The sequence below is a fragment of the Erpetoichthys calabaricus genome, chromosome 9 (genome assembly GCF_900747795.2).
Source record: "Erpetoichthys calabaricus chromosome 9, fErpCal1.3, whole genome shotgun sequence".
In the NCBI taxonomy this organism is placed as follows: Eukaryota; Metazoa; Chordata; class Cladistia; order Polypteriformes; family Polypteridae; genus Erpetoichthys; species Erpetoichthys calabaricus.
In genome coordinates, this window is record NC_041402.2 from 30621808 (window position 1) to 30634058 (window position 12251).

Sequence of the window (12251 nt, forward strand, 5' to 3'; positions counted from 1 at the left end):
TCACAAGTCCGATTATCGCCAGTCAGTCACCATTAAGATTCATTTTGTACTTCACAAGTGAGACCCCTCATGACACAGGCACCCCTGTACTTGACTGGCAGCTGGCTGTTCTGCACGTTCTCCTCAGGTACAGCATGTGTGACTTTTGTCCTGGGACCCCCGCTTTATTCTCTGTTGTTATTTAATTGGGCGCACTCAGTGGTACCCGGTGATGGACGGACTTCTCTTATTGTTTGCCAAATGAGACAATAAAACAGAAAGCCTGCTGATAGCAGAATAACGAATAGTTAATGGTAAGTACAGGCAGCAGAGAAATAAACTCCAATAATAATATTAATATCAGCACGTAATCTGTTTAAAGGAATAGACAACAAAAAGTATTGCAAAAATAATACGATAATAATAATAATACACACAATGGATATGAAACGTCTACACACCCCTGGCAAAATGGCAGGCTTTGTGTGATAAAAAAGTAAATCTGAGATAAATCCTCTCAGAACTTATTCCACCTTTACTGTAAAATTACAAACTACACAAAGAAGGTGAAAACAAATCAGAAACTGCTAAGTGAAAAAAGGAAAAAATAAATCCTACAAACACCTAAACGAATGCTTAGCTGAAGCACCTGTCGATTGTATCGATCACTTTGGCACATCCGGAGCTGTCTTCAGGTCACCCCACAGGTCTGGGACCCTTTGGTGATTGTGATGTGTGCTTTGGGTCGTTGTCATGCTGAAAGGTGAAATTCCTCTTCTTCTTCCTAGCAGAAGCTTGATAGTTTGGTGCCAAAATAGACTTGGAGCTATTGATGATTCCATCCACCTTGACTAGAGCACCAGCTCCATCTGGAGAAAAGCAGCCCCAAATCATGATGCTGCCTCCACCATGCATCTCTGGGGGTCTCATGGTGTTCCATTGATGATGTGCCGTGTTATTTTGGCGTCAAACATACCTTTTGGAGTTTTACTCCTGTTTCTAATTGATATCTTTCAGTGTTGGGATCTCGTTCGTGTTTTAAAACCTGCTCGAGGACCATGGCTTTTGGGGTATGTTGCAACCAAGAGGATAAGAGAACAATCCTACAGGAACACCCGAGCTTTATCGGAGCTCAGTGAGAGCCACTTTAACTGACGTCAGGTGTGTAGCGACTACTGTTTGAGATGAGACTCGATGTGAGTGGTTGACTCGGGTCTGCACACGAACGACAGCAGGCGTTTGTAGGATTTCTTTTTTCTTTTTTCACTAAGCAGTTTCTGATTTGTTTTCACCTTCTTTGTGTAGTTTGTAATTTTACAGTAAAGGTGGAATAAGTTCTGACAGGATTTATCTTGGTTTCTTTTTTTATGACACAAAATCTGCCATTTTGACAATGATGTACAGACTTCTTATATCCACTGTGTGTGTGTATCTACATACATGTATATGGCACTAACATTCAATGGAAAATTATAGTAAGCTTAGACAAAATTAAAAAGTTAATTAATATTCAGAATTTCAAAGAAATATTGGAAATAAACAGACGGCAACACTTAACTGTACGATAATCCAGTATAATAAACTGAATGAAATCAGTAACAGGTACACACGCATGTAAGCATCAAAACAAGTTTAGAAAAGTAGGAACTCAAAACATCAACCAAAAAAACATCTGACAAATATAAATAACCAAAAAATACAAACAATAAAAGAAGAACATCACTGGACTGAACAGCAGGCTCCATGTCGTCTTGTTTTGCTCCTTTTTATGCCTTCATGTCATTCACATTCCCGTTGTCTAATTTTTAGATTTTTTCACGAGTGGCCCTTAAGGGGGCTTTGCCTTGGCAGCACATCGGCCCCCTCCTTGCACTTTTGACTTTTAACTGTGCACTTTGGAAGGGAGGGACCTCCCCATGTCGGCCTTTACAGTTACTACGACTGTCTTGTTTGATGATCCTGTCATTTACACTTCTTGTTCTCGTTTTTTCATCTCATTAATATTCTTCTTTATTATTGCTTATTATTTACATTTCTCTCGACAGGCCTGCTGCCAGCCCCACCTCTCTCTCGATATTTTTGGTTTATGTTGAGTTCCTACTTTGTCATTTATTTGAGCCCATGTCTACCGGTTATTGACTTCACTGTTTTTATTATTCTCTTACTGTATGTGTCTATTTCTAATATTTTGTTGTAAATGACAATGACCTTTTCCCGTTTGTCTTTGCTTAGTCTGTTCATTTATTTTCACTGAACGTTTTTGTTTTCTGTGTTATATATGTATATATATATATATACTACATTCTACTATTATTTTTGGAATACATTTCTTTATGCGACTCTGCTTATTTACTGCCACTGATGTCTCTTTTGTGCCCAGATCAGCGCCAGCCTCAATGACTTTTAATCAGAATATCAGAGGATTGAGGAAATGGAAGGATAAGAGAACGCATTAAAAATCGCACAAAACCACAAGTGTATAGCAGGCCAGGGGGCAGGATGACCTCCTAGTCACCATGTGATGTCACCAAGTCACTCGACTGGCCTGTGCCTCCTTTCTAAACGCGTCATTTGAACAATTCTAGTGTACCCGTATATCACCTTACATCAGCTCATATTACACAACTGGCAGTTGGAGGGGAGGTCAAATTTAACGACTGCATTGCTGATCTCATCACCCGTAGACACCAACGTACACAATTGGAAATCGCGGTGCATTAACAAATTACACGATTCTATGGAGACATCCAAACATGAACAAAGTACCATGGGCTTGCAGAATGCTGCCAAACACTTACCTGTGTGTTCACAAGAGGGGTGTGGATTCTCAGTCTGTACGCCTGCTGCCACTTCCTTTTGGTGGTGTCCTCTCTGTCCCATTTGCACTCACTCGGCCCACCCAGCCCTGCTGCACCCACCCATGTCCAGCACTCACCTCTGGTGTGATTCCAGATGAAGTGCTTGAGCTCCCGGAGAGCCTCCGTTAGGTTTTCCACCTTGTTGTGCAGATGGCTGTTCTCCTGTCTCAGCATGCTGATCGTGTCCTGCAGTTCAAACCCAAAGTTCTGCTGAAGTAAAGTGAAAACAGCCAACAGGACAATGGCGGAGGTGGCAGCATGCATTCTGCTCATCTGTTAGGTTTGTCTCCACACACAGGCTGGGGTGACGTTTGAGACCATCACCAGCTTAGTGACTGGCAGCAAAGAGCCACCGCATACAGGAATGGACTCTGTTATGGCTGGAGGGGGGTTGCTGCTCTAAATAGCTGTTCCAGATCGATTATTCACATTAGATAATGGCAACATCCTTAATCACATAGGAAGCCCAAACAGCAAGTAAAATAAGCTTTGAATGTCCGGTAATCAATGAATAATCACTCAAGTATCAAACATCACCACCCAACAGGACACTACCTGGCTCAGCAGTCCACACACCATGGTAAGGCAGGTCACACCTATTAACAGACTTTGATAACCTTTGGTGAAATGGCCCAGCAGAACAAAAGGAACAAACTGCTGTTGGCTGGCGCACCCTCACTACGGTACAGCGGCTAATCACGGCCCAAGGCGAGAAGAAACAGGCCACAGCCTCAATGTCACCAGCAGAAAAACTGAGAGCACCACGAGCTCGGACTGCTGCTGAAAATTCATTCATTTTTAAAATACTTCTTGCACTATTCTTTTTTGTAATTTCATGGATACAGTCATCCAATCAGATCACAACTACAGTGGTGCCAATATAAATAGTACAAATATATATACTGTTAGGTCCCATCCTCTGCCAGTTACAGTCACTGAGAATCTAATTTCATTGTGGCCTGGGACCAACAATGCTGGTCAGTGCTGCAAAGGGTTTAAGAGGGCACTTTGTGATCTGATGTGGGGCCCCTTCTTCAGGTGAATCAACTAGTCGTGGAAAGAGTGGTAGGCCCCGATCTGTGCCAGTAAAAAGCGGGTGTATAACAAATCAAGAGCAGCCAACCGGTACAAATACAGACAATGTCATGTCACGGGGAACAGCAGTCCTCAGCCCCTGAAGACTACATGATTTGAATCTCCAAGGGTCTCCCCAAGTACAGTATTAACTTTATATGACTGTTTTCACCCCAGGAACCTCAGGAAGTGCAAATTGCAAAGCTGTATACATTCTCTGACTCCTCAATCCTTGTCCCAACAATCAGTAGCCATGAGCTCCTCTAGGCTGCTGCCTAGCACTCTGAAAAATAAAATGTGATGCTCACAAAGCAAGAGACGGCTATAATAGAGCTGTTTCTGCAGTTTGTAATGTTAAGAAATGACAGTTAACAGGAACGATGGAGGTCCAGTTCAGGTCTGGAAGACCAAGAAAACTTTTTGAAAGAACTGCTCATTGGATTGATAGGCAAATAAAAACCCATTACACAGCAGACGACCTTCAGGAAGACTTAGTACACCGAGTGGTACTGTGTAGTGATACCTAAACAAATATGACCAGGTAGAGAGTCAGCAGAACAAAACCTGTCCTGCATCCATGCCACAAAATACAGCACCTCAAGTTTGCAAATGAACATCTAAACAACTGATGCATCTGGAGTCCTGTGGACTGATGAAGTCAAAACAGAACTTTCTGGCCACAACAAAAGTATATTTGTAGAAAAAAAGGGGTGCAGAATTCAAGACAAAGAACAGCTCTCTAGCTATTAAGCAGGGGTGGATCGATCAGGCTTTGGGCTTGTGTTGTAGCCAGTGGCACAGGGAGCATGTCGCTAGTAGACGGAATAATGGATTCAAACAAATACCAGCAAATTCTGGAAGCAAACATCACACCATCTGCAAAAATGTTGAAGTTAAAAAGAGAATGGGTCCTACAGCAAGATAATGATCCAAAACAAGCTTCAAAATCTACAAAGGAATATCTCGAGGAGCAAGCCAACGTATAATGGATGAATGGGTGAAAATACCTCAAGTAAGAAATGAAAGACTCTTAGCTGGCTACAAAAAGTGTTAAGCTGTGATAGTTGCCAAAGGGGGTGCCCAAACATTTTTTTTCAGGACCTTTGCATTTTTTTGGTATTTTGTTAAGGTGAATGAAATAAAAATGTAATCTTGCTTAAAATGTTAAAGCTAATGTTAAATATGTCATCTTTAACTTTATCTCTTTTGTTGATCAGTTCACCTTCTGCTCACTATTCACAGTAACAGACATTTTAAGCAAGTGTGCCCAAACTTTTGCATGCCACTGTATATGACAGATTCGGAGCAAATACTGGGTTCAAAACCAGTTGGTCTTTTTACATTAGTAGATTAACCCAGTAAAGGATCTTTAAATTCAACTGCTTTAGAAACATGTGAGCTGCTCTCCACCAAAATCAAGGTGGAAAACTGAAACCACATACATGTCTTTTTTTAACCACAGCAGTCCTGATCGGTTTACTTTTACACTCTGCTAAAGATTACAGTTAAAAGGTTTAAATACACATACAGAAAAGGCATTAAAAATTACCCAGCAAAACCATTTAACAAATCTTTATTGAAGCTTCAAATTATTTCATGATGATTTGGCAGCCCTGGTGCGCTTCTTCTTCACAATGACGGGCTTCTGGCTCTTCAAGATGGCGCTAGCTCGACGCAGAGCAGCCTGGGGATTAAAAACAAAAATTACTTTTAAGAAAAAACAACTTCTGCAACTAAAACAAATTTAGCTCAGGCCAAACCTGTGATCTTAAAAACTATTGCTGAATGTGCTGGACAACAGAAAGCTACAGATCACCCTTTTTTTTCTTGTTGCCCCAAAGTGTAGAAACATTCACTGGATTATCAGTCGTGTTATTTCTGTTTAGCATTCTTCCAAGTACAGACTAACAATCTATATTACTAAACCACAGTTTAATTTATGCACGGGCGCACCGAAACGCATGTGCACTGCGCTCAAACGCAGCGGCTTCCCACAGTCAGTAGGTGGCGCCCACTTCAGACACACCAGAAGCAAACACGTCAAGGCTCCACAATGAAAGAGCTCAACTAACTGAAATACAAAACGAGCCCGTATGGATAAACACAATGAACGAAGGCGTCCACACAAAGAACCCGCTGTAGTACAAATATGTGTAGTTAATTAAATGAAACCTTTTGGCTACGACCTGTGAAACACACCTGAGGTAACGCGTGCACGCCAGGTTGTACCAGATGAGTCACAGCTCCAAAAAGAGCCCGCTTTAGTACAAATTATTTATTTAATTAAATGAACCTTCCCAGGACGCACCCACTCTCCATGATATATCATCCCTCCACGTATCGGAGGGAACAACAAGTGATTGCCATTCTTGGATTTGCGATTCTTTCGAGAATCGCGGGCTTGCTGGTTTTATAGCTAAAATACAAAAGTACACATTTTACTGAAAAATGACCATGTGCTCCTAATTCATAATGAGGTCATGCTTTCATTCTTGCCCCAGATGATTTATGGAGACTAATCTACTCTACAGGCCAATAAAATGATTCTAATGCTGCATTCCATTTACCTTGGAAATCAGATGTTGGAGCTGTGAATGATGTCACACCTGACTTGACTGCTTGGAAAACCAATATGGACACATACAGGAAAAGTTGTGTTGTGTTGGCTCCATTGGAATAAAGAGCAGTTAATAACACATTACATGGTCTTTTGCATATCCAAACATCCTGGCAGCATGTCCATGGATACAGGTTGGGCAGTACTGTGTGTACGACTGATTTAATCAGACACAAATAGACAGATGTACTAACATACAGTATAATACTACAGCTTTTGCTAAAATTTGCAGAGCATGTTGCCATTTTAGATTGATATCATGATTTGAACCCGTACTTTACTAACCAGCCACGAGTTTGAGTTGGAAATCTGACTTAAGGGGGCTTTCCTGTTGAAAACTGACAAGAAACTCGGAACCGGCTTCCCACTTCAAATGGAAAGGAGCTTAAACAATCTCTCACCTCCACTGTTCCAATTAAGAAGCAACAAAACAGCACCAACTTCATCAACACTGACTGAGGATCAACAATTCAAATCAAAATTCACTGTTGTCATTTAGGCAATGAAGTATTAGCCCAATAGTGATCACACACCATACAATTTAAAAATCTAACTATATGGCCGAAATGATAAATGTGCAAACACCAAAGGATATCAAAGGATAGAAGGCTGTGACAACCTGATAACCTTTATTTTAGGATGAATGGCTTTAAACATTGAATCAATGTTGTATTAACAGTCCAATTAAAAACAGAAGTTGGTTGAACAAAAACCTGCAGCCACAGGGGACCCCAGGACCGACACCGAGAACCACTGCTCTAAGGAACTCTGTAAAAAGGGGATTCAAAACCAAAAGTCACGGGAGGGAAACAGATTATTTCAACTAAGAGAAAAAACATCAAGATCTTCTAAGCACTTGCCTCAGGAAATGTATTTTTTTGCATGCTTCTGATCATGGATACTTAAGCATGTGCTAAACTAAGCAGGTGAACACAGAACAGTTGACATGCAGATCATTGTAACCTGGTTAAAAGTTTACATGGCCACATAACTGGGTTATCTACATAAAAATAAATCTCTCTCTTAACCAGGTTTCTCAGAGACCAATAATCCTTTTTCTCTAACTGGAATATGGGTTTACATGGTATTTTAGAAGCCACATTTCTGTGAGTAACCGGGTTATTAAGACACATGTAAATGCGCTGAGTGGTGCAAGTCCAATACAGCATTCAAAAGGAAGAATTCTGCAGCTACAATAAAACATGGGGGTGGCTAGTGTGATGTTGGGGTGGGGGTGCTTTGTTGCCTCAGAACCTGGAAGACTTGACATTTTGGAAAACCACCGAATTCTGCACTTTTCCAGAATATCCTTTAGGGAGAATGTCCTGTAATATGTTGTGACCTGATACTGAAGCATAACTGGGTTATGCAGCAGGACAATAACCCAAAACACAAAGATAAAGTCTACAACTGAATAGCTCAGAAGAAAACAAAATTAAACTTGGAAGTGACCTGGTCAAAGTCCCGAGTTTTAACCCAACAGACACAGAGATGCATAGTCAGGACCCTAAACAAGCAGTTAATGCTAACAAACCCACCACTGGGGTGGGGGAGGAGTTTAGAGATGGGGGTAACAAGGCACTTAGGCCTTAGTTTTGGATGGAGCAGTTACTTACTCACACGCACTACAGGTGTTGGACAACTTTTTTCCTTGAATAATGATTTAAAAACTATATGGTGCATTCATTTGCGTTCCCTTTCTCCAGCATTTCCTTTTGTCCAAGGATCCAAAGCTATTCATTTTGTAAAAATACACAAAAACAGGATACTATGAAGCAGTGAATAAAATTTTTACTTTACCAATTGACTTCTCTCCAAATGTACTTACTTTGATAGTGCGGGGTATGTATTTTCAGAAAAACAAGTCATTAAAAGAAACTGAAACCATGGAAAGGTTTAAGTAAAAACAATGTGTCACTAACAAGAAACGGGCAGATTCTCCAGTCACAAGTTTCTACTGCACACATCAACAGATCTAGAATCACACCCTTTAATATAGGTTCACCAAAAAACTGAAACTTGACAAGTACAAGTACAATTATAAAAAGAATACATACCATACGAAGGTCCTTCCTGTACTTGTTTTTACGAATTATGTGGCGAAGGCTGTTAAGTGTAGCCCTGGAGTTTTTATTAATAGTTATCTTCTCATAAGACGACACTGGTTTACGCTGACCTAGGTAAAAATAAAACATTACATTTTTATACTTTAATAGCATTTCAATTAATTATTTCTACACAATCAGCTATTAAAAATGAATACAAAATGTAAGCATGACAGTGCTGTTTATATGTATAGTAATTTAGTAGTGGAGCACGTCTTGAGCTGTAATACTGACAAGTGAACAGTGCAAAATAACTGGTGTTATAGTTAGAAAAAATATGAAATGGGATGAAGAAAACAAAATTTGAAACTTGAATGAAGTGTGCTACAACTATTTAAACTTGTGCATTTGAGTTGTTTCTACCTTTAATGTGAATCCACGAAGATAGTCAGCCTAGCAAACACTAGAAGCTGACAGTTACAATAAGTTTATTAGCCGTTATAAATATGGTTAACAAAAAAGGAAACGCTTTACGGATCTAATCACGGCTTGCTGAGCAGTAAACACATTTGAAAATTAAACGAACATTTGCCCACATTCTGGCGGCTATTCACTGTACTAGTCAGTTTGTGCAGATTCCATTATCCAACAAGATTTACAAAAAAGTTAATGTATATAAAAATAGGATAAATTAAAAGTGTAATTAAGAGGTTTTAATGCAGTTATAAGTCAATTAAACTGCCTTGTAAAGTCCTTTACTAAATGACCTGAAATAGACTTGACAAACTGCAATACCAATACACTGCACTCGTGTTGTTTTGATACATTAAATTTTTGTGATTCAAACATCTCGTGGAAGCAATCTGCTAAAGTGTATAAACTGGAATTGTAATTTAAGTTCAAGCAGTTCACAACAGGCTGGTGTCGGCCAAAGCACCAAAACGTCCTCAAATTCCAACCCAAGCATGACATCAAGACACAAACTAAAAATACCTACATAAAACAAACTGGCAGTTCCAAACACCAGGCAAGTTTCCATAACAATGTCAATGATTTAAAACAAATTACTGTAGGTTTTTATTTAAAGTGGGGAAAACATTCACTAAGATAATAAATAACATGTCCAACAAAATAGGCACCATGCACTAAAATGGAATCTATAGGTTTCTGTATGGTGAGAACGGGTCAGGCTTTATTTTGGTAACATGGACATCCCAGAGCAGTCTTTTAGGTATCATTAATGTAAAGTAGCAGCTAATAGAAAAGATAAAAGATTACACACAGACGCACACATAAGGTTAACCAAAACCAGATTACCATTTTTATTTCTCCATACTTTAGTGTACAAGTTAGTTTAAGACCTACATCTTTAAAGATCACATTACAACACCACTAATCCTAGGATGGTATTTTATTCAACTTAAATTTAAAACTAAGTTTTCACTGTGGCTGCATGAGTTTTTAGGAGTTCTGCACAAGAGAATATTGCATAATGAACACACAAAATTTCAATTTCACACTAACCTGCACGCTTCTTGAGAACAACAACAATTCCCTTTCCATCAGCAGCAGGCTCAACACCAACGGTTTTTCTGTGTACAAGCCCATTGAAACGGAAGGAGTTTTTGGCTTTCAGGTTGTTGGGTTCCTAAAGGGTCAGGATGAAAGTCAAGTCAAGTCACTACCTTTAATGAATACGCATGTCGTTCTGATGAACGGATCATTAGCAGTTGGTAGAGACTTACGGTGCTATATGACTGTCCATTCCTCTTGAGAAGGAAGCTGGAAGAGTTCCGAATAATCATCCACTGTAGATGAGCAGACATTTTCAAACACCTAGAAGAAATTTAGAATTAGCATTTAAGACACAACATCTTTATTCTAGCTTGCTATAAATATATGGCCACAGAAGCTATAAATATATGGCCACAGTAAATTCTGCCAGATGATTTTAGGACAACTGCGTGCTAGGTAAATATTTTTGCTTTCAACATTGTTGCCCAGGTGTGTCCCAGGACAGAAAGATGAAGACACTCAGTAGAATGCACAGTATAACTGAAGTCAACAGGATAAAGTAAAACGCAATTTAAAACGAAGGACAGTAACTTTGATTATAAGATCATTAAAAATAAATACTAACTGTACACTGACGAGGAGAGGTGAGCGCCAGTAAAATACAGCTGTCATGAGTATGACAAGTCCTAATGACTCACAATCTAAAACCCACTGCCATGAGATGTTCAGGTTTCAGGCGCAATGGGAAAGTAAATGATAGAGGAGTAGAACAGACAGCAGAAAACGGCCATTAAGTTAATGAATTTCTCGCTAGACTGGACTCACCGACTTTCATGGCCATTTTACTTCGAAGGAATGCTCACTAGAAATTTCAACTAAGAAAGTTCAAGTTTTGTTAACTTGCTTCTGTATGATGTTAAATACAATAAATTTCCAAAAAAAAAAAAAAAGGCTGTACTTTTTCAAAACGCCGTTATTTCTGAAAGGGCTTCAGTAAGCTTCCAATGGCATACAGTGAAACATAATTAAGATTTTTGTCGATGTATTCAAACTATACAGACGCAATACAAGATGTTACACTTCGTTGAAATTGTCATTTTATTATAAGTTGTTAATAATGGGATCTTTTCATTTTATAGATGTAAAGACACCCGTTTGATTCTTACATTTACACGTTTACTTTATTTGGCTGACGCCTTTATCCAAGAGAGGTTCAACATTTGAGACTCAATTGGTTTTCTTTCGTTTTTCCAGTTGAAGCACAGGCAGGTGAAGTGACTCGCTCATGGTCACACAGTATAACCACTGCCTGCTAAAACTGATTCCCACCGCCATTTGTTCATAAACATATTTGCACAGATCTGCTTGGTTCAAGCCTTTATCCAAGGTAACTTACTTAGGTTCTAAAACTCTTAACAGACTGATACATCTGCACCACATTTACATACATTTTACATTTACTTATTTGGCCGACACCTTTATCCAAGGCGAGTTAAAACATTTACAGAGCAATTGGTTACATTTCTTTTGGTATTCCAACTGGAGCACAGGCAGGTCAAGTGACTTGCTCATGGTTACACAGTATAAAACTATATCCCTGCTTCTCATTAAAATGTCGTAATTTAAGATAGGAATCCATTAGATTGGTCAGAGCTCCCCGGAATTCTCATGCCGACACAACGCGACATGCAAAGCACCGAAACGCGTAGAACCGCAGCGCGAGCAAGGAGGCCGCGGTAAGTGAGCGAGGCCTGCAATAAAATACACTCGTGTAACTTTTCCTCTAAAATTAACGCTTTCTGCTTGCAAGTTCAAAGAACATATTTTCTATACACAACTAATTAAAAAGCTGAAGCCGATACTGGCAGGGAAAAAGCACCAATAAAACCACATGTTTATTAGAATTTTCAGCCAAACTGCTAACACGTTACCTTCCTACAGGCGAAAAGAGAGAGGAAGAGGACGGAAGCCGGCGAAATACAACCTTATCACGTATCACTCCGAGTGGAGAATTACTGGGAACGAAGCCGTAGTTTTTCAAATATAAATTATTGTGTTAGTGCAATAGTGTAACGTCGTACACAACGATTACATATTTATAAATAGTTTAAGAACGCTGCTACATCTTACAGTTTAGTGTGTAGAATCAAATCGCACTATTTT

The 12251-nt window shown here is 39.5% G+C and overlaps 1 protein-coding gene across 1 annotated transcript; it reads right to left on the reverse strand.

Annotated features, from left to right (window-relative positions):
* Window positions 1-5468: 5468 nt before the first annotated feature.
* rpl28 (ribosomal protein L28) lies at window positions 5469-12155 on the reverse strand. Its single transcript, XM_028809239.2, has 5 exons — window positions 12020-12155; window positions 10319-10409; window positions 10098-10221; window positions 8586-8704; window positions 5469-5595 (listed from the first exon to the last, which is right to left on the reverse strand). The coding sequence occupies exons 2-5, from the start codon at window positions 10397-10399 to the stop codon at window positions 5506-5508; spliced, it is 414 nt and encodes a 137-aa protein (XP_028665072.1). The 5' UTR covers window positions 10400-10409; window positions 12020-12155; the 3' UTR covers window positions 5469-5505.
* Between the last annotated feature and the right edge of the window lie 96 nt (window positions 12156-12251).

Coding starts and splice junctions, on each gene's coding strand:
- rpl28 (XM_028809239.2), bottom strand. CDS start 10,399: ATGTCTGCTCATCTACAGTGGATGATTATTCGGAACTCTTCCAGCTTC. Junction 8,705..10,097: donor TGTTCTCAAGAAGCGTGCAG/GTTAGTGTGAAA, acceptor ATTTTTACCTAG/GTCAGCGTAAACCAGTGTCG. Junction 5,596..8,585: donor ACAGGAAGGACCTTCGTATG/GTATGTATTCTT, acceptor TTTAATCCCCAG/GCTGCTCTGCGTCGAGCTAG.